The sequence below is a fragment of the Molothrus aeneus genome, chromosome 25, assembly GCF_037042795.1.
Source record: "Molothrus aeneus isolate 106 chromosome 25, BPBGC_Maene_1.0, whole genome shotgun sequence".
Classification (NCBI taxonomy): Eukaryota; Metazoa; Chordata; class Aves; order Passeriformes; family Icteridae; genus Molothrus; species Molothrus aeneus.
In genome coordinates, this window is record NC_089670.1 from 739,242 (window position 1) to 761,923 (window position 22,682).

Consider the following 22,682-nt stretch of genomic DNA (forward strand, 5'->3'; position numbering starts at 1 on the left):
CCTCATAAGGCTGCAGAAAAAATCAGATTGAGCTTTGCCAAAAACGCGGTGAAAGGCACAAGCTGTGGCAGGAGATGGGCCAGGAGAATTCTTTCCTCGATGTAGTCAAAACAGGGTGGCAAGAGCAGCATCAGCTCTGCCAACAACCCAGGGCAGGGCCTGGTGAACCTTTCCTACCCCTTCCTGAGGGTGCTGGCACCGGGAGCTGGGGCTCCTCACCTGCTTTACGACCTCAGTGTTGGATCAGGACATCTTAGTGGTGCAGCTGCTGCTAAGGGTTCCTTTGTTCAACAATTAACAGTCCTACGTGATCTGAGGTCAGACCTGAGCAATCCAGGTCGGTTTCTATCTATGATGAACTCTTCCCAGTATGAAAGGACAGGAAAAGTGAGGCCAATCCCACAAGCAAGCCTTCACCTTAAGTAATGAAAACAACTAAATTACAAAAGGCTATCACACCACACCTCACCCAAGAAAAGGACCAGCTAGCATGGCAGAGCCTGGGGGGCTGCAGCAGCCCCTGTGAAAGGGATGAACAGAGCCTGGAGCAGCCCCTGTGCTAAAGGGATGAACAGAGCACAGAGCCTGGAGCAGCCCCTGTGCTAAAGGGATGAACAGAGCACAGAGCCTGGAGCAGCCCCTGTGCTAAAGGGATGAACAGAGCACAGAGCCTGGAGCAGCCCCTGTGCTAAAGGGATGAACAGAGCATGGAGCAGCCCCTGTGCTAAAGGGATGAACAGAGCATGGAGCAGCCCCTGTGCTAAAGGGATGAACAGAGCACAGAGCATGGAGCAGCCCCTGTGCTAAAGGGATGAACAGAGCACAGTGGAGCTGATGTTGTTTCTGAGCTCTGGATTCATCCAGGGTTTACAGGCACGTTCAGCCCCAACCACTGAGCTGAGCTGAGCTGAGCCGAGCCGAGCCGAGCTGAGCCGAGCTGAGCTGAGCCGAGCTGAGCTGAGCTGAGCTGAGCCGAGCCGAGCCGAGCCGAGCCGAGCCGAGCTGAGCCGAGCTGAGCTGAGCCGAGCCGAGCCGGGCTGAGCTGAGCTGAGCTGAGCTGAGCTGAGCTGAGCTGAGCTGAGCTGAGCTGAGCCGAGCTGAGCTGAGCTGAGCCAAGCCGAGCTGAGCTGAGCTGAGCCGAGCCGAGCTGAGCCGAGCTGAGCTGAGCCGAGCTGAGCCGAGCTGAGCTGAGCCGAGCTGAGCTGAGCTGAGCCGAGCTGAGCTGAGCTGAGCTGAGCTGAGCTGAGCCGAGCCGAGCCGAGCTGAGCTGAGCTGAGCCGAGCTGAGCTGAGCCGAGCCGAGCCGGGCTGAGCTGAGCTGAGCCGAGCTGAGCTGAGCTGAGCCGAGCCGAGCTGAGCTGAGCTGAGCCGAGCCGAGCTGAGCCGAGCTGAGCCGAGCTGAGCTGAGCCGAGCTGAGCTGAGCTGAGCCAAGCTGAGCCGAGCTGAGCCGAGCCGAGCCGAGCCGAGCTGAGCTGAGCTGAGCCGAGCTGAGCTGAGCTGAGCCGAGCTGAGCTGAGCTGAGCCGAGCTGAGCTGAGCCGAGCCGAGCCGGGCTGAGCTGAGCTGAGCCGAGCTGAGCTGAGCCGAGCTTGGCCCATGAGGGACAGAGGCACCCACCACCTTGGGGGCACAGCTGGGGCTCCCCAGGAGCTGCTGCTGTTCTGCAGAGCAGCTGGGCTGCACAAGCAGCCAGAAAAGCTTCTGTGGGAGAGGCTTTGCACATCAGCCCCTGCTGCAGCCAGGCACTCTGGAGCGCACAGCCTGGCCCTCCCAGAGCTGCAGGTTGGTTCTGAGGCCAGCAAAGGCAGTGGCAAGGCTGCCCCAGGCGGCTCTGGGTGGGTAGGGGGGTGTGGGGTGGGGTCTCCCATCCCAGGACAGCTCAGTGGCCCCAGGGGAGCCAGGAGTGGGCGAGTGCCGGCGGCTCTGGCCAAGCTGGGAACTGCAAAAGCTTTTCTGTCCGGAGGTGGGCTCGAGCTCAAGCCTGCTTCCTTTTCCCTGCCAAAGCATCTGCTGTCCTGTACTCTTCCCTTCCCCCTTCCCTGCAGCATTTCAGGCCATGGAAATGTTTGATGTGATCCCCCCAGCACTGCTCCCTGTGGTTGGATTCGCTGTGGTTTGACATCCCTCCTCTGGCTGCCTTGAGGTGACCTTGGCTTTGCAGTGTCCTTTCACACCGGAAAACCAAAATATTGCATTTCAGCATTGCCCAGACGGGTATTTCCAATGAGCTAACAGGAAAAGGAGCGGTTCTGCACAGCTCCACCACCCCGGCTCTGTGAGCAGCCCCAGCTGGTCCCAAGCTGCTTTAATGATCAATAATTTATTTGGTGGAAGTGTCCCCAGCCAGGTTGGGATCCCGCAGTCCTGGGGCCGGTGGGTCTGGGCCCTGGGGTGATCCCTGCTGTCCAGCTGTGGTCCCCGGTGTCCAGCTGTGGTCCTGTGCTCCAGCTGTGACCCTGTGGTCCAGCTGTGACCCTGTGGTCCAGCTGTGCAGCATCACCAATGTGACAATGGGGTGTAAGAGCTGTGAATGTGCAGAGGAGCCTCTGAACTGCTCCAGGCGCAGCAGATCCCAAGGGCAGGACCTGAGGTGCCAGCACGGGAGGTGCCTGTGAGGGAATCGTCTGTGCTGGCCACCTGGCCACTGCAGGGTGATCCCTGAGGCAGCTGGGGATGGAATGATGCCACTTGCCAGGTCAGAGTGGGTTTAAATGCTGCTCTGTCTGCGCTATCCCACTGAACCTCTGCCATGCTGGGTGGCACGGCCTGCAGCAGCGTGGGGGGCTCCCCTTCCCTTTGACCCCCCTCAAACCCCTCCTGGATCAGGGCTCAGGGGGTTCCTCCTGCTGCTCCTGCCGTGCCCAGCTGGCCCAGGCACGGGGAGCCCACAGCAGGAACCCCTGTGGCCCTCCAGGACAAGGTACAAGCAGGGATCTCCTCCTGGCTGGAGACCTGCGGGAGGAGGCGGCAGCTGGAATGAGGAACGGCAGGGAAACCACGGGCACAGCAGCACCAGTGCTGGGCTGTGTGTCTGAGCTGCTCAGCACCCTCATCCCAGCAAAGCCAAGGTCCCATGAGCCAGATCAGGCCCTTCCCTGAGCGGGCATTGTGATGGAAAAGCTCCTGAAGGGCCTGTGAAGTCACTGAGCCTGGCTCTGTGGCCACGCTGGAATGCACTAACCAGGAGTTGTTTTGAGGTCAGAAAGGAATAAGTTGTTTGCAGACAATTGATGTTGTTATTAAAAACATCCACGGCACAGAGGAGGGGGAGGGAGGTCCTCTTTCCTGTTTGGGAAATAGTTTTTCACTGCATCCATCAAACGAAAGAATTCTGTATGAAAAATTAATTTAGAGAAAAAAAAATTCTGGGGCACACGCGCCTGAAAATGAACCACAGCAGGATCAGAGGTTTGGCTCAGAGCTACATCCCAGACTCAAAAGCCAGATGAAAACCCAGGACTGCTCCCAGGCTGTTGCTGGAACTGAGGAAATGCAGTTTCCTTCAGAGAAATGCAATCTCCTCTCTGTAACTTTTGGGCAAAATTCAGGAACTGCAGCTGAAGCCTGGAGCAGTCTCCCACTGAGACAGACTCGGTGTGAGCCTGGAGCAGCAGCTGGGCTGCAGGAAAGGGGGGATAACCAACAGAGAGCAGGAAAAACCTCTGCGATGGGGGGATTGGGCTGCCACCCTGCCCCACGTGGGGAATGTCCCAGCAGCTTGTCCAGCCCTGTCCTGCAGCAGTGGGATGTCACCTGAGGTGTGACCTGAGCAGCAGCCACCTCTCATGGAGCTGTCCCACCAGAGCCAGGTGACCCTTTCAGCATCCTTGGCACCACCTGGGGCGCTGGCACGGGGCAGGCCTGGCACAGCTGTCCCTGCTCCCAGCCACCCTGCAGGGGCACACAGACCAGGGGGGGACAGCAGGAAGGACACTCTGGGCAGCAGGCAGCCCCTGCAGCGTCCCTGGCAGGTCAGGTTTGAGCTTTGGGCATATTTTGGGATGGGAATTGGTGGGCACAGGGCCCAGGTCCTGCCCGTGCCCAGGCTGTGCCATGGCCCTGCAAGCCCGATCCCTCCTGCAGGGTGGCCAGGGACCAGCACCGCGCTCGCAGGACAGGGGGGAGCCTCCCCTCATGGCCTGGGGCTGCCCAGGGCAGCTCCAGGGACACGGTGGCACAGCGCAGTGTCTGAGTGGCACGGGCACGTCTCTGAGCATCCTCCTCACCGTGGCCAGCGCTGTGCTCCCACCCTGATTGCCGGGAATGTCTGCAGCTCTGCGGGCCCCTTTGAAACCAGCCAGGCCTGCAGCCTGTGCCGGCAGCCAGCGCTAATTGCCCGTGATCAGCTAATTAAAGGGTCCCGATAAAATCTGCCTGGCAGACACAGGAGCGCGTGGTGGCCCCGGTGTCCCCAGGGCAAGAGAAGGTGGCGCTGGGACACCCAGGGCTCCATCACTCCCTTCCTCCTGCCCTCAGGGGCTGCCAGCACCATTGCTCGGGGCTGGGCTGGTCTCTCTGCTGCAGGTGGCTGCTGGCAGTGACCCTGGGGACAGCTGGGACCTGGGCTGGTGGCAGTGGCTGCAGGGCCACAGCCCCGTGGAGAACAAGGGGCTCGGAAAATGGGGGTGTTTGGAAAGGGGGCACAGAATCCTGTACTCCCCCAGGGAACCCACTCCTGGGCATTCCAAAATGAAAAGTCAAGGCTTGCCACGGCTGAAGCAGCCTTTGCTGCCCTGCACAATGTGCAGCTTTTTGTCTCCGGCTGTCCCTGCCAGGGTCCTCTCCCAAGACCTGCCCGGTTTCCAGGAGTGCTGCCCCATCCAGGGATTTCCCATCCTCCTCCTGCAGTCCTGCTCTTCCCCGGCCTCCCTGCCTGGGAGGGAAGAGCAGCAAGGGCCAGGCTGGCCAAGGCAGTGTCCCAGGCATGTGCAGGAGGCCGATCCCAGCAGAAAAGCTGGGAAATCCCTGTGTTTGACCAGCTTTGATCTGCATTAAATCCCTCCGAGACAAACAGCAACAGCCTTCCCGGGGCTGTGTGCTTTGACTTGAAGCCATCAAAGTTTGCCCTGAGCGACCCTGAAAAGTGAGCAGGCAGCTGCAGGCTCCTGGCTGGGCAGGGAGAGCTGCTGCAGTTCCAGGTGTGTCAGCCTTGCCCGAGGGAGGCTCTGGGGTCACATTTGGACTCAGGACTGAGTAGGTGCCTGCCTGTTTCATCCTCAGTGCCCCACAGCACCTCGGGGCTGGAGGCAGGAGCTGTGTCCTCCCAGGGTGTCCTGGCTGCTGGCAGTGTGTCCATACCCACCCACTCCCCCTGGCCTGCACCACCCGGCATTTCTCCACCCAAACACTCGCTTAAGGCAGCCTTGGCTCGGAGTCTCTGCCCTACAGCAGTCCCATGACCCAAGGAGATTTGTGTTTCCAGCCCAGAATTCTTTCAGTAGGAGCCTCACACGTCTGCTATCCACAGCCTTGGGTGCAGGAGCAGGGAGGGATGAGCACACACAGGGAAAGGTGGGCACTCACATGGAGGGATGAGCACATGTGGAAAAGGATAAACACACACACGGAGGGATGAGCACACACAGAGGGACAAACACACACAGAAAAGGATGAGCACCCACGGACCATGAGCTCCTGGACGTGGTGCACGTGAGGAGCACAGAGCTGCTGAACCAGCCTGGCACCTCCAGCAGCCCAGAGCCGTCCTGGGGGAGCTTCCAGCCAGCACAGGCCACGGCTGCTCACCGGGGAGCAGCAGAACAGAGAAATGAGGGGAAACAGAGAAACCCCATGGCAGTCCCAGGGAAAGCAAGCAGGGGAGGTGCCACGTTCCAGGCGGGTGTGGGACCCGGGCTGGCAGCTGCTCCCTCCAGGGGAGGATGAGGCCTCAGATGTTCTGGTGCTGGAGTCAGGATGTTGAACACGGGCAGTGCAGGACGGTCCATTCCTGCATGGGCTCGTGGTGCTGCATTCTAGGGAGAGCCCACAGGGGATGCTGAGCCCAGCCTGGCCTCCCTGAGCTCACTGAGCCCAGCACTACCACAATCCACATTTCTGCCCAGAGCCTGTTACAGAAAACCATTAACAGTAGCACAGCTGCCCTGATAAGGCAGGATAAGCCTGTCAGCTTTTGATAAAACCCCAATCTCCAGGAAAACAAAACACACCAGTGCCTTGTCGGGGTGCCAGGACCGCCCTGCCTGGCGCGGGGGCAGCAGGGCAGACAGCTCGGGCCAACACCTCCCTGGAATACCCGATAACAACGGGATGTCAGGCTCATCAGCCCGAGTTTTCCTTCCCTTCAGATGCCCCGATAGTGTCCCGGAGATAAGATAGCTCTGTTTACCCAGGGCACGCAGCAGAGCTTTGTCCACAGCCCCGAAGGTGCGAATATCCCTGAGCAAACACAGCTCTTCACACCTGTGGGGCTTTCCCAAAGCCAGCCCGGGTCCCGGTGGCTGCGGGATGGGAGCTGGGTGCTCACCCTGTCCTCCACCATGACCCGAGCTTGGACTGGGTTGCAGGATTAGCTGAGCTTTAGGGAAGCTTGGAAGCAGAACTAAAACCCATCTCTGCTGAGCTGTCCCAGCTGGAGCTGAGTTTTTATGTCACTCTGCAGATGCACGGACAATTCTGGCTCCTTCAGCAAGAGCTCTCTGCCTTTGTCACAACAAAACCTTCCCAGGGTCCCTCTCCCTACTTCCAGAAAGGGAAACTGAGGCACGAGGGAGTTAGGCCAAGCCATGGCAGGGCCTTTCCTGCATCCTTGGAGCATCTCCTCTCCAAGGACAGGGCAGCAGTTGCTGAGCCCAGGCCGGGGGGCTCCCGGGGCAGCCCAGGGCTGAGATCTCCACCCCAGGAAGGTGCTGAGCTGCCAACAGCTCCCCTGAGCCAGCTGGGCTGGGACAGAAACCAAAACCCTTCCCGAGAGCCCTCATCTGTCAAGCCTGGCTTAGTGTGCGGCACCTCGAGTGGCCAGGCTGAGGTTTGTCACTTGTGGGAGCTCCCAAAGCCACCGGGAGCTCCTCAGCCGGGGACAGGCACGGGCTGGAGCAGCTCCCAGAGCTGCCAGAAATGGGTCACAATCCGAGGGGACCATCCCCTTGGAGCCTCCTCCCAGGGCTTGTGTCCATGCTGGGATTTCTGGGATCTGCCTGCAGGATGAGGCGCTTGCCCAGCCCCAGGGGATGCTCTCCAAGGAGGTGTCACCCTCTGGCTGGGGATCCCCTGCTCCTTCTGCCACAGGATGTGGGGTCTGCGGGTGTGGATCCACAAGAGGCCATGGCGTCCTGCAGAGAGGAGGGAAGGCAGCACCAAGCCAGGGCTGGGGACCGGGCAAAAGGAGAGGGATGCAGACTCCAGAGGGAGATCTGCAGGAGCTGGCCCTCAGAGAGGTGGTTTTAAAAGGAGAATGATGCAGATTCCAGAGGGAAATCTGCAGGATCTGGCCCTCAGAGAGGTGGTTTTAAAAGGAGAATGATGCAGACTCCAGAGGGAGATCTGCAGGAGCTGGCCCTCAGAGAGGTGGTTTTGGTGCGGTGGCACTGTGGTGGGGATGCTGCTGGGTTTGGGGAGGGATGATGAGCCCTGGGTTGTGCCCAGCTCGTGCTGGGCTCTGGCAGCAGCCACAGGGTCCCTTCGGAAGCGGGGCTGGCTGGGGCTGGTTTAACAATTCCCCTGGTCCTGCTCCAGAGGAGATTGGGAAATGATCTGGGGTTAAAACAACACATCACGTTCCTGAAGGCTGCTTGTGAGGAGGAGCCCAGCACAGCCCGACCTCACAGAGGCTGAATTGGCAGGGAATGGGCACGGGAGCAGCAGCACTTTGAGCTGGGTCTGCTCTGGGGGAAGCACAGCCTGAGCTGGTTTAAAACCGCCTGCCTTTGCTCTCCCCCCTGCCTGGGGGGAAACATGGCCAAGATTCCCGGCTCCCTGGGGCACTGATGGAGGCAGAGCTGAGGCTGTTTGTGTCCATGTCCTTCCCTTAATGGAGGCAGAGCTGAGGCTGTTTGTGTCCCTGTCCCTCCCCTGATGGAGGCAGAGCTGAGGCTGTTTGTGTCCATGTCCTTCCCTTGATGGAGGCAGAGCTGAGGCTGTTTGTGTCCCTGTCCCTCCCCTGATGGAGGCAGAGCTGAGGCTGTTTGTGTCCCTGTCCCTCCCCTGATGGAGGCAGAGCTGAGGCTGTTTGTGTCCCTGTCCTTCCCTTGATAGAGGCAGAGCTGAGGCTGTTTGTGTCCCTGTCCTTCCCTTGATGGAGGCAGAGCTGAGGCTGTTTGTGTCCATGTCCTTCCCTTGATGGAGGCAGAGCTGAGGCTGTTTGTGTCCATGTCCTTCCCTTGATAGAGGCAGAGCTGAGGCTGTTTGTGTCCCTGTCCTTCCCTTAATGGAGGCAGAGCTGAGGCTGTTTGTGTCCCTGTCCCTCCCCTGATGGAGGCAGAGCTGAGGCTGTTTGTGTCCCTGTCCCTCCCCTGATGGAGGCAGAGCTGAGGCTGTTTGTGTCCCTGTCCTTCCCTTGATAGAGGCAGAGCTGAGGCTGTTTGTGTCCCTGTCCTTCCCTTGATGGAGGCAGAGCTGAGGCTGTTTGTGTCCCTGTCCTTCCCTTGATGGAGGCAGAGCTGAGGCTGTTTGTGTCCCTGTCCCTCCCCTGATGGAGGCAGAGCTGAGGCTGTTTGTGTCCCTGTCCCTCCCCGATGGAGGCAGAGCTGAGGCTGTTTGTGTCCATGTCCTTCCCTTAATGGAGGCAGAGCTGAGGCTGTTTGTGTCCATGTCCTTCCCTTGATGGAAGCAGAGCTGAGGCTGTTCTGTTTGTGTCCCTGCTCCTTCTGGGCTGAGCAGTTTTAATCCAGATTTGAAAAGCCTTTGACTCTTTGCCGGGCTGGTTGCGTTATCAGCCTTGTGCATTTTGGGCAACCTTTGCTCTGAATGAGCAAATTCTTTCAGGATCTGTTTGTGCTGTGGCTGTAACACTGAGATGGCTGATCCCTCCTGGGGCAGAAATGTAGGAGAGCTCGTAGGAAAATGTCCTGGAGGATCACCTGCAGCTTTGGGGTGCTCAGCCCCACCACTGCCCTCCTGTTGAGATGCAGGCTTCTGGTTTTACAGAAACACAAATGAGAGCAAGTTTTACAGAAACTGATGAGAGCAAGCACTTGGGGACTGGGATGAGGATTTGGGGATGTGAAAAGCATTCCCTCAACGTGCAGCAGCTCAGAGCTGCCCGGAGCTTGTCAGGCTGGACAAAACCACCGAGATGTGGGACAGAGAGAGGAGAAATGTCCTGGAAAGCACCCCAGCCCCGGCAGCTGAGGGAAGCTGCTGCTGAGATCGGGACCAGATAAGAGGGAAACCACAAGGGCAGAGTCTAAGTGGGTAAATTGTTCCCAAGTGGATTCCCCTCCACTCTAAATAAACACTGACACCTCAGGAGCACCTTGGGGCTGGGCTGGGGGCAGAGCAGGGGCTGAGGGCTCTGGGCTGTCCCTGGTAACCCAGGGACTGCAGGGTGAGCTCTCCCACCAGCTCCTGCCTTTGAATGGCATCTGGATGAGTTACGGGATGCAAACAATTCATTTCAAAGGATTGACAATCTCAGGAGACTGGGCTTGGATGGTGAAATTAAACAAAGCAAGCTGATGACAGGCTGGTATCATCTCCCAGAGTGAAATAAAGGGTTCACTTCTTGACTTTTCCCTTCTTTAAAAAATGAAGGGAAAAAAAAAGTATTAAACTCTTTCCAATTGGAGGTTTATCTACAAACCTTCTGCACAACACCTGGTTTGCAGAGAAAATCTCCTGGTCAAATCTAAATCAAATCCTGGTCAAAGCTTTTGCTGCATGTTTTAAGCTGCACCAGGGGAAGTTTAGGTGAGACATTGAAAAAACTTTGCTGCAAAAAGAGTGGTTGGGCATTGGAATGGGCCGCACATGGAAGTGGTGGAGTCACCATCCCTGGAGGTTAAAAAAGCCTGGATGTGGCACTCAGTGCTTTGTGGTGTAGTGACAAGGTGGTGTTGGGTCACAGGTTGGACTAGGTCTTCTCCAGCCTTGTTGGTTCTGGAAAACTGTTCCTGCACTGTGCCAGCAGGACCTGGCTGTGGGAGGAGCTGGACAGACAGGGGACACTGTGCCAGCAGGACCTGGATGTGGGAGGAGCAGGACAGACAGGGGACACTGTGCCAGCAGGACCTGGCTGTGGGAGGAGCTGGACAGACAGGGGACAGGCTCTGCCCATGGCACAGAGCAGCCTGCAGGTGAGGTCCCCTGGAACCCCATCCCAGCACTCAGAGCTGGCTCCTGGTGATGCTGAAGGCTCCCGGTGAGGCTGAAGGCTCCCGGTGAGGCTGAAGGCTCCTGGTGATGCTGGCAGCTCCCGGTGAGGCTGAAGGCTCCTGGTGAGGCTGAAGGCTCCCGGTGAGGCTGAAGGCTCCTGGTGAGGCTGAAGGCTCCTGGTGAGGCTGGCAGCTCCCGGTGAGGCTGAAGGCTCCTGGTGAGGCTGAAGGCTCCTGGTGAGGCTGAAGGCTCCTGGTGATGCTGAAGGCTCCTGCTGAGGCTGAAGGCTCCCGGTGAGGCTGAAGGCTCCTGGTGAGGCTGAAGGCTCCTGGTGATGCTGAAGGCTCCTGGTGAGGCTGGCAGCTCCTGGTGAGGCTGGCAGCTCCTGCTGAGGCTGAAGGCTGATCCTGGGACAGCCCCAGAGCAGCTCTGGCCGGGAGAAGGCCCCGCTCCGTTCTCAGGGCAGCGCTGTCCCGGCGCAGCACTCCGAGGAACCGAGGGCAGTTTCCAGCCCATTTCCAGGCGCTCGGAGTCCAACCGTGTGTGCTGCACCAGGGCAAGGCCGGCTTTGTGCTCCCATCCTGTGTTGAGTAAGAGGCTTTTGTCTGGGGAGAAAACGCCTTGGGTGAGAGGCTGCCACAAATCCCAACTTTGCAATGCAGCACAACGGGCCTGCGGGTTCCTCCTCCACCCCACGGCTGCTGATGGACCCTCAGCTGCTTGGTGGCTTTGGAGGAGCCCTGCAGGTCACTGGACATGTCCCCCCGGACTCCAGCAGGGAACACAGAGCTCAGCTGGACCTCGAGGGCTGCCAGCAGCTGTGTGCCACGTGTGCTGCCTGGCACTGGGGAGAGCCTCCCTGCCCAGAGATTGTTCAAATCTGGCTCAAAATCCGAATATCTGCGAGCTGTAAATCTCCCAGGAACAAGTCTTGCTCTTGCCCCTCTGATGCTTCCTGTGGGGCCAGAAACTCCACGAGCGCAGGCAGGAAACAGCTCGGGAGGTTCTGGTGCTCCAGCCCAGGCTGGAACCAGCACATGTGGAAGCAGTTATGGAGATCTCTCCCTCCATGAAGTGAATCCAAACCTGGGTCAGACCCCAGTGCAGCAGGTCAAGCTCCCCGTGGTGTGTGTGGCTGTTGGGATCAGCTCCCGTGGCTCGCGGGGTGGAGGATGGAGGGGCAGCCTCAGTGCCTGCTGGGCAGAGGCTGCTGGGTGCTCTCCAAAGGCACCTGGAGCTGTTGGGAAGAGTTTTGGTCTCACCACACTGCAGAAAGTTGATAATTGCGAGTGTTGATAATTAACCCTCAGCAGCTGATCTGACAGCACTTGTGCTTTCCTCTTTGGGGCCTGCTCTGTGAACAGCTCTGGACTTTCTCCCTGGACCTGCTCTGAAAACCAGACAGCACATTTTGGGATGAGGCTGTGCCAAGCTGTCCATCTGCTGCCCGCTTTGGATGGGCACTGTTTGATCTGGCTCTGGGTGCTGATGGGCAGCTGGTTCACCAGGACAGGCCTGGTTTGCCCCTGTTGTCCCTGGGGTGAGGGCAATCCCAAAACATTCATGGCTTCAAGCATCTGCCAAGCTCTGCTGCTCAGCATTTGCTTCTCCTCCCCACTCCCAGCCTCTGCTGGAGCTCTCCCTTCCTGCTGCTGGGCCTGGCAATGTCCCTGCAGGGCTCCACAGCACTCCTGGGGTGATGGAGGGAACCTCAGGCAGGAGGGACCAGGGTGGCACTGCCACACTCAGCCCCTGAGAACCCACCAGCAGCACAGCAATCCCCTGACCCACCTCCACAGGCCTGGTTGGGGGCTCGGTTTGGGCAGTGAAAATCAGATTTTCGGGGAATTCAGCTGCAGAACTCCATCAGCTTGGACCAAATGTGCCCCCATTTTTCAGTGACTGAGAAATGCAGCCAACCTTGAGCAGCTCATCTTAGAGACAGCAACAGACACATCCCTAGCAGAGAGCAGTGTTTTTCTTTTTAAGCCTTGGCTTCAAACATAAGGGCAATAGATTTTCTTTAAGGAAATAAATCCCCAAATTTGTTAGGGTTGGCACAGCACAGGATTTTTCACTCGCCTTGTTTCTCATTTCCAGCTGAATCATTTTAGCAGGGACTTTTCTAGAAACGCTCAGCCTGACTCAGACACTCAGTCTCAAACACTTCATCCCAAACACTGAGTCTGGCTTTTCTTTATGGAAAAGAGAATGGGGGTCTTATCCTTGGCAATCCCAGGCGGGTGTCAATGTTCTGTTAGCAGTGTCAGTGCCACAGAGAGCTGTTACACTTTGCAGAAGCAGCACTGACAGCGGGACATGTTCAGGGCTCTGTCCCTAAGGCATGAGGGGATTTGGGAACTGCCAAAGTGGGAAGTGAAGGGCACTTGGGCTGTGCGGCCTCCCCAGGGAGGCCCTGAGTCACTCTGATGACATCTCCTCCACAGCTTTTCCACAGAAATGCCATTCCTGAGGATTTTCAGGCACGCAGAAGAGTTCAGGTCCCCAGGCCCTTTTGTGCCGAGGGGGAGATGTCCTCAGAGTGTCCCTCGCCAGGCTCCTGCTCCCTTGCCCGTCCTGCACTGGCAGTTTGGCTGCTCCTGCTCTCAGGTGGAGCAGGGGCAGAGGCATTTGGGTTGATGAGGAGTGATCAGAGTGTGAGGGGCTCTCTCACCTCTCTCACCCCAATGGGGGTCCCAGCAAGGCCGGGGCTCTGCCTTTCCTGCGGTCCCCCCATCCCCACTGGCTGTTCTGCAGGCCAGCTCTGTGGCTCTGGCCCTGGGGGTGATGCTGGCCACAGCTGCATTTTTGTGGTGTGTGCACACACTTCCCTCCATCCCTGAGCTCTGACTGGCAGGAAAACCTGGGTCTGGTGCAGCCCTGGTGTCTGCCCCTGGCAGCCACAACACCCCCTCGGATTTCCCCTCTCCTGAGCCACCCCAGCCAACTCCCAGCCTCCTCTTACTCACACTCAGCTGCTCACCCAGATGGATTTTCCTGAGCAAACCCTTTTTGTTTGGTGCTGGCCAGCTGGGGCTGGGGTGGGTGGGAGGGCATGGGGATGCTTGTCCTGTGAGCAGAGCTGGATCTGCCCTCAGTCCATGGGGCTCCAACCTCCTGGGGCCACATGTGGTGACTCTACTCTGCAGGATTCCACCACTGTTGTTCATCCTTGCTTGGCCATTCTGCTGCAGCAGGCACGGACAGAAACCCCCTCCCAACCTGGGGTCACCCAAACCCCCAGGAGATCCCTGCAGGGCCACACCTGGAATCACTCCTGGGCACAGCCCTGGCAGCCTGTGCTGGACAGGTGGGGCCCAGTGACCTGTGGTGCTGTGAGAGCTCATCCACCACTTCCAGGTTCGTGCCCAGCTGCTCCAAAACCCGAAACCAGTTGGCAGTGGCCTGAAGGGACACTGTAGGGACACCCTCCTGCTGAGGACACCTGCAGGGATACTGTAGGGACACCCTCCTGCTGTCTCCATGGATTTCTCTCTACCTCCACTGGCTCTGGCTGCTTCACCTCTGCTGTCCCTGTGGCTGTTCCCTTGACCATTGTGGTCCCCTGAAGATATCTCTAGGGATTCTCTGGGAGCAAAGCCCCCCCAGGATGGGCACGGGCAGGGGGTCCCTCTCAGGGACGCTGCATGTCAGGATTTCTCCTGCAAAAGAGAAATAGTGGCTCAGGCTGAGCTAGCAATTTTCTGGGAAAAGAAAACTTGTTTGGGAAAAGGATAATTTTAAGGAGACTGAGACTGTTCATAAATTCAAGTCAAATTTAGAGATTACTTTCAGTCTCTGGATTCTTCCATCCTCCCCTTTTCCTTCCCCCCTCCCCTGAATTATTGTTTGCAAAAATTAAAACAAAATGTTTTGGGGTTTTCGTTTGTTTAAAAAGCAATTTGCATTTTAAAAATTGCCAAAATATAAGCTTTGGGAGGGTGGGGTCTTTTGAAAGGGCAGCATTGTCATTGCTGAATGAAAACCACGGAGAGGAATTCGTCCTGGGAGACGCAGGGCGCTGGGGACGTGGTGGCAGCACAAAGACCACAACCACAGCTCCCAGAGCACAGCCCCAGCCTGTGCCTCCATTCATGGCCCTCCTTTGCTGCTCCCACATGGAAAATCCTGCCCACCTTGACCTCCCAGAGGGATTCATTTGACCGAAATGAATTTGGTTTTAACATGGAGAAGATTCGCGATGTTTTCTCCGCCTGGCTCCGAAGCACAGCTTTCCTCTTTCCCTCCTCAGCCTTTCCAGGTTTTGGAACATCTGTGTTTAAATGAAATCTGCTTACCCAGAGCCGGGCCTGGCAGCTCAGGTAGAGATGCTGTGATGGAGCTCTGCACATCTGTGCACAATAAAGTCAGGGAACAAAAGGCTTGTGAGGTCCTTGGCAGAGTAAGGGAAGGAAGAGAGCGGGAGACAGCAGGACTGGGCTCAGTGGAGCAACTGGAGCCAAAAGCGTTCCTTGCAGAGCCCTCAGCACCTGGCCAGGTTCTGCTCATAGCTGGGCCTGCAGGGGTGCAGGGGCGTCTTCTCCACCAGGTGCAAAGCAAAGCTTGAGGAACGGACATGATGCCAGTCCTGGGGGGTGATTTTTATTACAGCCCTCAAAGGCGTTCATAGAAAGAAAAAACGGGTTGCTAAAGAGCCACTTGAATTCAGGGAAATTCAAACCAAGAAGCAGTGGCAGAAAATTAAAGCCAGGCCAAGTCATGTTAGGAACAAGGCAAAAGGCTCCAGCACAGCGGGGGATTAACCTCGGGCCGAGCAGAGGGAGGGCGGGAGCCGCTTCCTGAGCGCCTCTGCCCAGGGAAAACGTGCCCGGGGAGCCACACGCCCCGGGGGCATGCACGGATCTGGAGCGGCACCCAAAACCTCCCCGACCTGCTGCTGGGGCCGCTGGTGTGCCCAGGCAGTGCCCACACTCTGCCCCTCCAGAGAGATCCCGCCGGGCATGTCCCAGCCCTGTCCCCAGAAGGGCTTTGTGACGCCTGCCTGGGACAATTCTTGCATTGCTCCAGTTCCTGTGTCCCTGTGTGCCATTGTCAGGAGAACTGGGATGGGGATTTTCCTTCAGTCCTTCCATCCCTGTGTGCCATTGTCAGGAGAACTGGGATGGGAATTTTCCTTCAGTACCTCCATCCCTGTGTGCCATTGTCAGGAGGAATTGGAGGAATATTTTCCTTCAGTCCTTCCATCCCTGTGTGCCATTGTCAGGAGAACTGGGATGGGAATTTTCCTTCAGTACCTCCATCCCTGTGTGCCATTGTCAGGAGAAATTGGAGGAATATTTTCCTTCTGTCTTTCCATCCCTGTGTGCCATTGTCAGGAGAAATGGCCACTCCAGCCCAGGCCCTCAGGGTGGACACAGGACACAGTAATTGCAATTAAGTTTGGCCCCTTTTGACTGCAGAAACAGGTGGATCGGGAGGGGTGGGTGGTGGAAAAGCAGCCAAGTGTATGGGGCAGGGAGGGAATCAGTGCCCAGCTGTTTCCAGCTCTTTCCTTGGTGCCCTGGGAGTGGCAGGAGGAGACAGAACCAAGGCTGAGCTGATGGAGCCAAAAAGAAGCTGAGAGGTCCCAATGGAGGGGTGGCTGTGGCTCCTGGATGCCTGTGGGGAGCTCGAGGGAGGCTGTGCTGGTGATGGAGCAGGGCTGGAGCAGACCATGCCAGAGGCTGTGCTGATGATGGAGCAGGGCTGGCTAGAGCAGACCATGCCAGAGGCTGTGCTGGTCATGGAGCACAGCTGGAGCAGACCATGCCAGAGGCTGTGCTGGTCATGGAGTGAGGCTGGAGCAGACCATGCCAGAGGCTGTGCTGGTGATGGAGTGAGGCTGGAGCAGACCATGCCAGAGGCTGTGCTGGTGATGGAGTGAGGCTGGAGCAGACCATGCCAGAGGCTGTGCTGGTGATGGAGTGAGGCTGGAGCAGACCATGCCAGAGGCTGTGCTGGTGATGGAGTGAGGCTGGAGCAGACCATGCCAGAGGCTGTGCTGGTCATGGAGTGAGGCTGGAGCAGACCATGCCAGAGGCTGTGCTGGTCATGGAGCACAGCTGGAGCAGACCATGCCAGAGGCTGTGCTGGTCATGGAGCACAGCTGGAGCAGACCATGCCAGAGGCTGTGCTGGTGATGGAGCAGGGCTGGCTGGAGCAGACCATGCCAGAGGCTGTGCTGGTGATGGAGTGAGGCTGGAGCAGACCATGCCAGAGGCTGTGCTGGTGATGGAGCAGGGCTGGAGCAGACCATGCCAGAGGCTGTGCTGGTCATGGAGCACAGCTGGAGCAGACCATGCCAGAGGCTGTGCTGGTCATGGAGCACAGCTGGAGCAGACCATGCCAGAGGCTGTGCTGGTGATGGAGCACAGCTGGAGCAGACCATGCCAGAGGCTGTGCTGGTGATGGAGCAGGGCTGGCTGGAGCAGACCATGCCAGAGGCTGTGCTGGTCATGGAGCAGGGCTGGAGCAGACCATGCCAGAGGCTGTGCTGGTGATGGAGCAGGGCTGGCTGGAGCAGACCATGCCAGAGGCTGTGCTGGTGATGGAGCAGGGCTGGCTGGAGCAGACCATGCCAGAGGCTGTGCTGGTCATGGAGCAGGGCTGGAGCAGACCATGCCAGAGGCTGTGCTGGTGATGGAGCAGGGCTGGCTGGAGCAGACCATGCCAGAGGCTGTGCTGGTGATGGAGCAGGGCTGGCTGGAGCAGACCATGCCAGAGGCTGTGCTGGTCATGGAGCAGGGCTGGCTGGAGCAGACCATGCCTTCCCCAGCTCACCCACTTCCTCCCTGGAGGGTTCATCCCCAAGGCATCCACAGTATTTAGGTCGTTGACTCTGGATGAGGACAGGGTTGGCTGTTTTTAGAAGCTCCTTGCAGCTTCTTGTGAGGTTCAGCTTCTTCCCTACTTCAGGATTTTCCTGTCCCTGGGACACCAATGGAAAACTGATCCTGGGAGCAGAGCTGGGAGGGAGGAGCTCTGCACACTCCACTTATTCCTCCACATTCCTGTGCAGCTCTGCTCTGGTAGCACCAGTGGAAATGTTAGCAAAGAACTCGAGAAAATCCCCAGAGTTCTGTTTTCCTGGCTTTGCAAAAACATTTCTGCTTATCAAGCAACCCAAAGAAATGTGAAGATTTTCACTCACTCTTCGTGTGGGCTCAGCTTTGAATTTTAAAAAGGGATTTGCCAATGCAATCTTGCAAAATACTCCAGTGCCAAGTCCAGCTCTCCTAAAATACAAGTTTTAGGAGGAGGTGAGCTTTCATTCTCCTGGGAAAACATGAATTTCTGACAGATTTGAGGGAGAACTAAGGCTTCTGTGAGGCCATGCCGCTCCCTGGAGAGATGCCCTTTCATGTCGATCAGCAGGGACCAAATCCTGTGGTTTGTGGCACCAAAGACAGAGCTGCTCCTGAGCCTCAATGCTTTGAATGATGGAGGTGTGCCCACAACCTACAAGAGCCTTCAGGCTGAGGGATTTTAATATTTTTCCTCTGTTTGAGCCGTGCCCAGGGCTGTGCCATGGGTACAGGTGCTGCCTTGGGGTTAGGTGTGGCCAGGAGATCATTCCCTGTGTCCCAGCCCTGTGTCCCAGGGAAGGCTCTGCCCGAGGGCAGGAACCAGCCCTGAGTCCTGCTCCTCCAGGAAAAGGGTTCAACCTCGCTTGGTCCCCTCTGTAAAACAAGGGCTGGGAACTTCAGACCCCCACGTGCTTCCCAAAAGCTTTGCCAGCGCATTCTGCAGGGCAGGAATCACCTCTGAACCCCTTTGTGTGGTGGGTCCGTGGTGTGGGCCGGGGCTGCTCAGCACGTGTGGGGTGAGGAGGAAGCAGAGCTGAGCAGCTGCTCCAGCAGGGCACAGCAGGCTGCTCTTCCTGAGCTTTCCATGGAGGGGGAAGCCCCGAGGGGGGACACACAAGCGCCTGGTGCGTGCTCCCGTGCTGCTTTCGCTGCTAAAAGCGCAGCTTCAGCACATGTGGGAGCGGGCCAGACCTGAGCCAGCCGTTCCCTCTGGAGGCAGGAGCGCTGCCTCCGGCTCCCTCACGGTTGGGCCCTGGTGGGGAGATGACAAAAGCTCCTGCAGGCTGCTGGGCTCATCCCAGGAGGGCCAAATGGCGGCTCAAAGCCTGGCCCAGCTCTGCGGCAGGAATCTCTGTCCCTCACGCCTGGCAAGGCCGCTCCTGTCACCATCAGCACGTCGGTGGCCGCTGCTCCAGCTCTGCCAGCCCCGCTGGGGACGTGAGGCTGGGCCTGTCCGTGTCAGCCGGGGGAATTGTGATGGCAGAGCACGGAGACAGCGGCTCCATCCCGCTGGGGGCGTGGGGACGGGGGTGCTGCTGCTCTCCCCTGAGCTGTCACGGCGTGCCTCAGCCGGGGATTGCTCCTGAGAAACACTCCCTGGGCTGAAATTTGATAATTAAGCAAATACAGCATGGCTTTGTGTTGGGAGAGCACCATAAGGTAAACAGGAAGGAATGCGGGATTAAGATGTCTCTGCTCTGAGGGAAGGTGACGAGGCCGGAGCTGTGACACCTCCGTGCCGGGGCGAGGGGCCCAGCTGCGGGCTGGCATGGCACAGCTGCATTGTTCAGGGGTGAAGAGCAAATAAAAGCCACGGGAAAAGAAAACAAGCTATAAAATTCTCAGCAAAGCACAGAGCCCCGGCAACTGCGTCCTGATGGCCCCGTGACAGCTCTGGGGAGAGTCGGGCGAGGGGTCGAGCGTTTGAAGTCCCGAAGTTGTGCTTTGCAAAGGCCCCCTGCTAGAACAGGCCCGGTGTTGACTTTAGGCTGCATATGGTGGAGGAATTGGACAGCTCAGTCACAGCAAGCAAAGCAGGGGGGCGCCTTTTGGAACTTGGCTAAGTGGGTGTCATGCCAGGTGGGATGGGGGATGCAGGGGCAGAAATGAGGATTGTCAGCATGGTCAGGGCTGCAGGTGAGTGGCAGAGCCTGCGGTGTGGAAAGCTGAGGGAGAAAGCAGCTAGGAAGGTCTTGGAATGGCATCCAGAGCTCAAAGATGTGTGTGTGTCAGAGCTGGGAAACTGGGAAGGTTGGGCAGGTGATGATGGAAAACCCTTCCCACAGGGACCAAGGGGCTTCCCAAGGTGCTGGGAGGTGGGGGTCCCTCAGCAGTTTGGGGACCTTTGCACTGAGCAGTAACAACACAAAGTGAGAGTTGATGGAAAGGGAGATGAGCAGTGCTTCCATGGGGAAAGTGCTTGTGAGAAAGCTGAAGGTGCCACAGGGGTTTGTGTGTCCCAGCCATGGATGGTCCCCCATCCTCACAGTCCCCTGTAGCCCCCACTGAGATCAGGGAGAGGCAAACCTGTAGTTAGTGCAAGTCAGGGCAGTGAAATGTGGCCTTGGCAACCTCGTTTTGCCCTCCAAAGAGCTGTGAGGGCAATGGCCCATAGCGATGGGCTCACAGGTGAGGATGTGAGTGAGCAGCTGGCCTCCCACAGCCAGAGTGCCACCAGGGCCTCCCACCCGTGACAGGGCACCCACAGAGGGGTCGGCAGCAGCTCCCCGGGGTTGGCACCTCCCTGCTGGGGCACAGATGGTGACGTTGTCCCCTCTTTGCCTCTCCCAGCCTGCAACTGCAACCTGCACGCGCGGCGCTGCCGCTTCAACATGGAGCTGTTCAAGCTGTCGGGGCGCAAGAGCGGCGGCGTGTGCCTCAACTGCCGGCACAACACGGCGGGCAGGCACTGCCACTACTGCAAGGAGGGCTTCTACCGCGACCTCAGCAAGCCCATCTCCCACCGCAAGGCCTGCAAAGGTACGGGGTCACCCGTGGGTGGTGGGAATGCCACAGTGCTGCTTCCCCAGCGCCTCCTGCAGCCCCGCTCCCACAGCTCTGCCACTGGCCCAGCTCCTCCCGCTCCTCCCGCTCCCAAACCCGGCTGAAATTGCTTTTTTTGCTGTTTGGAATGGCTTTTTTTGCTGTTTGGAATGTCTTCCCATGCCCCCACGTTCCCTGCTGTCACCTCTGCAGCCTCCTGGTGAGGACAAGGCCACCCACGTCCCCTGCCATCACCTCTCCCTGCTCTGCCCAGCCTCCTGCTGAGGATGAGCCCATGGAAAGAGAGGTCCTCACTGCTGAGGAGGACTTCAAATTATTTCAGGGTTTATCACTTAGAAATGGTGCTTCATCTGCTCCTCCCTGGTCATCACCCTGCAAGGGCAGAGGGCACAGAATCCCAGGTATGGGTGAGATGTAGAATTCAAATCAGCCTCCCCCAAACCCCGTCTCCAGCTCCCACCCTTCAGGCAGAGCTGAGCCCACGCACAGAACTTGTCACTCCTCCGGACGAGGAGAGAACAGAAAAAGGGGAAATGGGTTTATTTTGAGCTCGGAGTATTTTGAGGTTTCCTCATGTGGCCGTGGAGGCGAGCTGGGATTCAGCTGGGGTGGGAGCAGCAAGAAGAGCAAATCCTGCAAATGAACCCTTTTTACTCTCAGCTGCTGCTGGAAGAGATGGAAATCCTGAACCTGAGGTGCAGTGAGAGGAATCAAGCAAACATTCAAAAGCCAGATTAGAAAATGCTGGGGTTTCCCACAGAAATGCTCAGCTCTTGTCTCTCTAAAGACTCGTTTCAACAAGAAATGGAAAGCTTTTTGCCTTCAGATCAGTATTTTTGGCTGGGAAGTTTGAAGTCTCCAGCATTTTCAATTTTTTTGTTTGTTTTTTGTTCCTTACTGAAAACAGACATCTTTTGCCATAGCAGAAAAGAAATCCCCTTTTCAGACAGTCCTACTCCCCCTTTTGAGCCTTGTAAAAACAATTCCAATGAGATATTTTCTGATATCTCCCAGGTGCTCATTCCTGCTTTTCCCAGCTCACCTCTGGAGCTGTTCCCCTGTCCTGTCTGTCCCTCCTTGCTGTCCCCTGGCCCTTCAGTGTCACTGACAGCGCTGAGTCCTGCCCAAAACCCGGCTGGGTGGCACCTGCAGGTGGGAGGCCTCTGCATCGTTCCGTGCCTCAGTTTCCCCAAGCAAGCACTGAGAAGACATCACTGGCCTCTGGAGGTTTTCAGGCTGAGCTCCCCGCTTGCAGGATCATTCTCTCTATTAAATCCTCTTTGCAATTGCTCTCTTCTCCTGCTCTGCCTCCTGGAGCCTCTCCCTCGCTTGAAGCTGGAGATGGCCAAATCTCAGCTCTCCTCCAGGCGGGTTGGTGACAAATCTGCACCCATCAGAGCTGCCAAACGAAGGTTTGTGGTAACTGTGCTGGACATGAGTGTGATTTCCCAGCCCTGAGGCGTTTTGGGGGGGCAAATCCACCACCCCTACAGCAGTGAAATGAATTTCCCCTCAGCATCCCTTTGAAAACTCCTTTTCCCGAGCTCTGTTTGTCACACAGTGGGGTTTATGTTCCCTCTGTTTTTCCCTCCTGACTCGGGGCTTGTGCTGAAATCATTGTTGCAAATGGGCAGATTTAAACCCAATCCTCCCATTTAACAGCTCCAGCCACCTCCCCATTGATAACAACATTCATTTACCATCTCCCCAAACCAACACTCCCAGAGCCTTACCCCCACTGGACTTGGTAAAAATGAAGGAATTAGCCATCCTGAGCTCCTGCCACCTCCCTCATCACTGCCCGCACCCAGCAGAACCATATTATTTTCTCTATATTTTCCTCGATAAAACCTGATTCTTTAATCCATCACATCACTCTGATCATGCCCCACACATAATAAATTTAAATAAAAGCATCTCAGAGAGCCCTGGTGCCTTGGGAGCTGCTGAGGAGCTCGTGGGTCTCACCCACCCCAGCAAGGTCTCGGCTGATCTCACAGCAAAGGCTCCATGAAAGAGCTGCCAGAGGCATTTTTTCATTAATTCAACTCCATTTATTCAGCCCAAGTGACACATCCAGCTAAGCTGCCTCTCCTGTGCCTTGCATTCCTCATCTCCCACTCCATCCCATGCACGAGGTGCCTCCACTCACAACACATCCAACAGCAGCAAATTAAAGAGGCTGGAGTTGCATTGTTTGAAATGGTTGGTTTGGGTAATTATGCAAAATATGACATTGCAGAAATGCTTGCACAATGTCTCCTTCTTTTTAACTTGGAGAAAAGGAGAATTCCACAAACCTTTGCACGTGTTGCAGGGCAGGGGTGAGGCTCAGGCAGCAAAAGGTGAGCAGAAAGCAGAGCTGGGCAACACGCCCAGCTCAGGGCTGCTTGTGTTTCCAACAGCCACACCTTTAATAATTGATAAATAAAAGACTTTTCTAATAGTCTGAAGTGGAGATGAGCAGTGCAGGTGAAGGCTCAAGGAGCTGGGGTGTAAGGATGGTTTTCCCTGATGGCCAACAGTGATCCAGCCATGCCAGGTGCTTTGCTCTGTTCGCTTCCAGTGGTTCTCGTTGCAAAAATGATAAAAGCCTGGAAGTTGT

At 57.2% G+C, this 22,682-nt stretch overlaps 1 protein-coding gene across 1 annotated transcript in view; it reads left to right on the plus strand.

Annotated features, from left to right (window-relative positions):
- NTN1 (netrin 1) overlaps positions 1-22,682 on the plus strand; it is an 88,589-nt gene that overhangs the window by 32,516 nt on the left and 33,391 nt on the right. Inside the window, exon 2 of the mRNA XM_066565714.1 lies at positions 19,865-20,053. Within this exon, the coding sequence (XP_066421811.1) occupies positions 19,865-20,053 (189 nt within the window). The remainder of the gene's footprint in view (positions 1-19,864; positions 20,054-22,682) is intronic.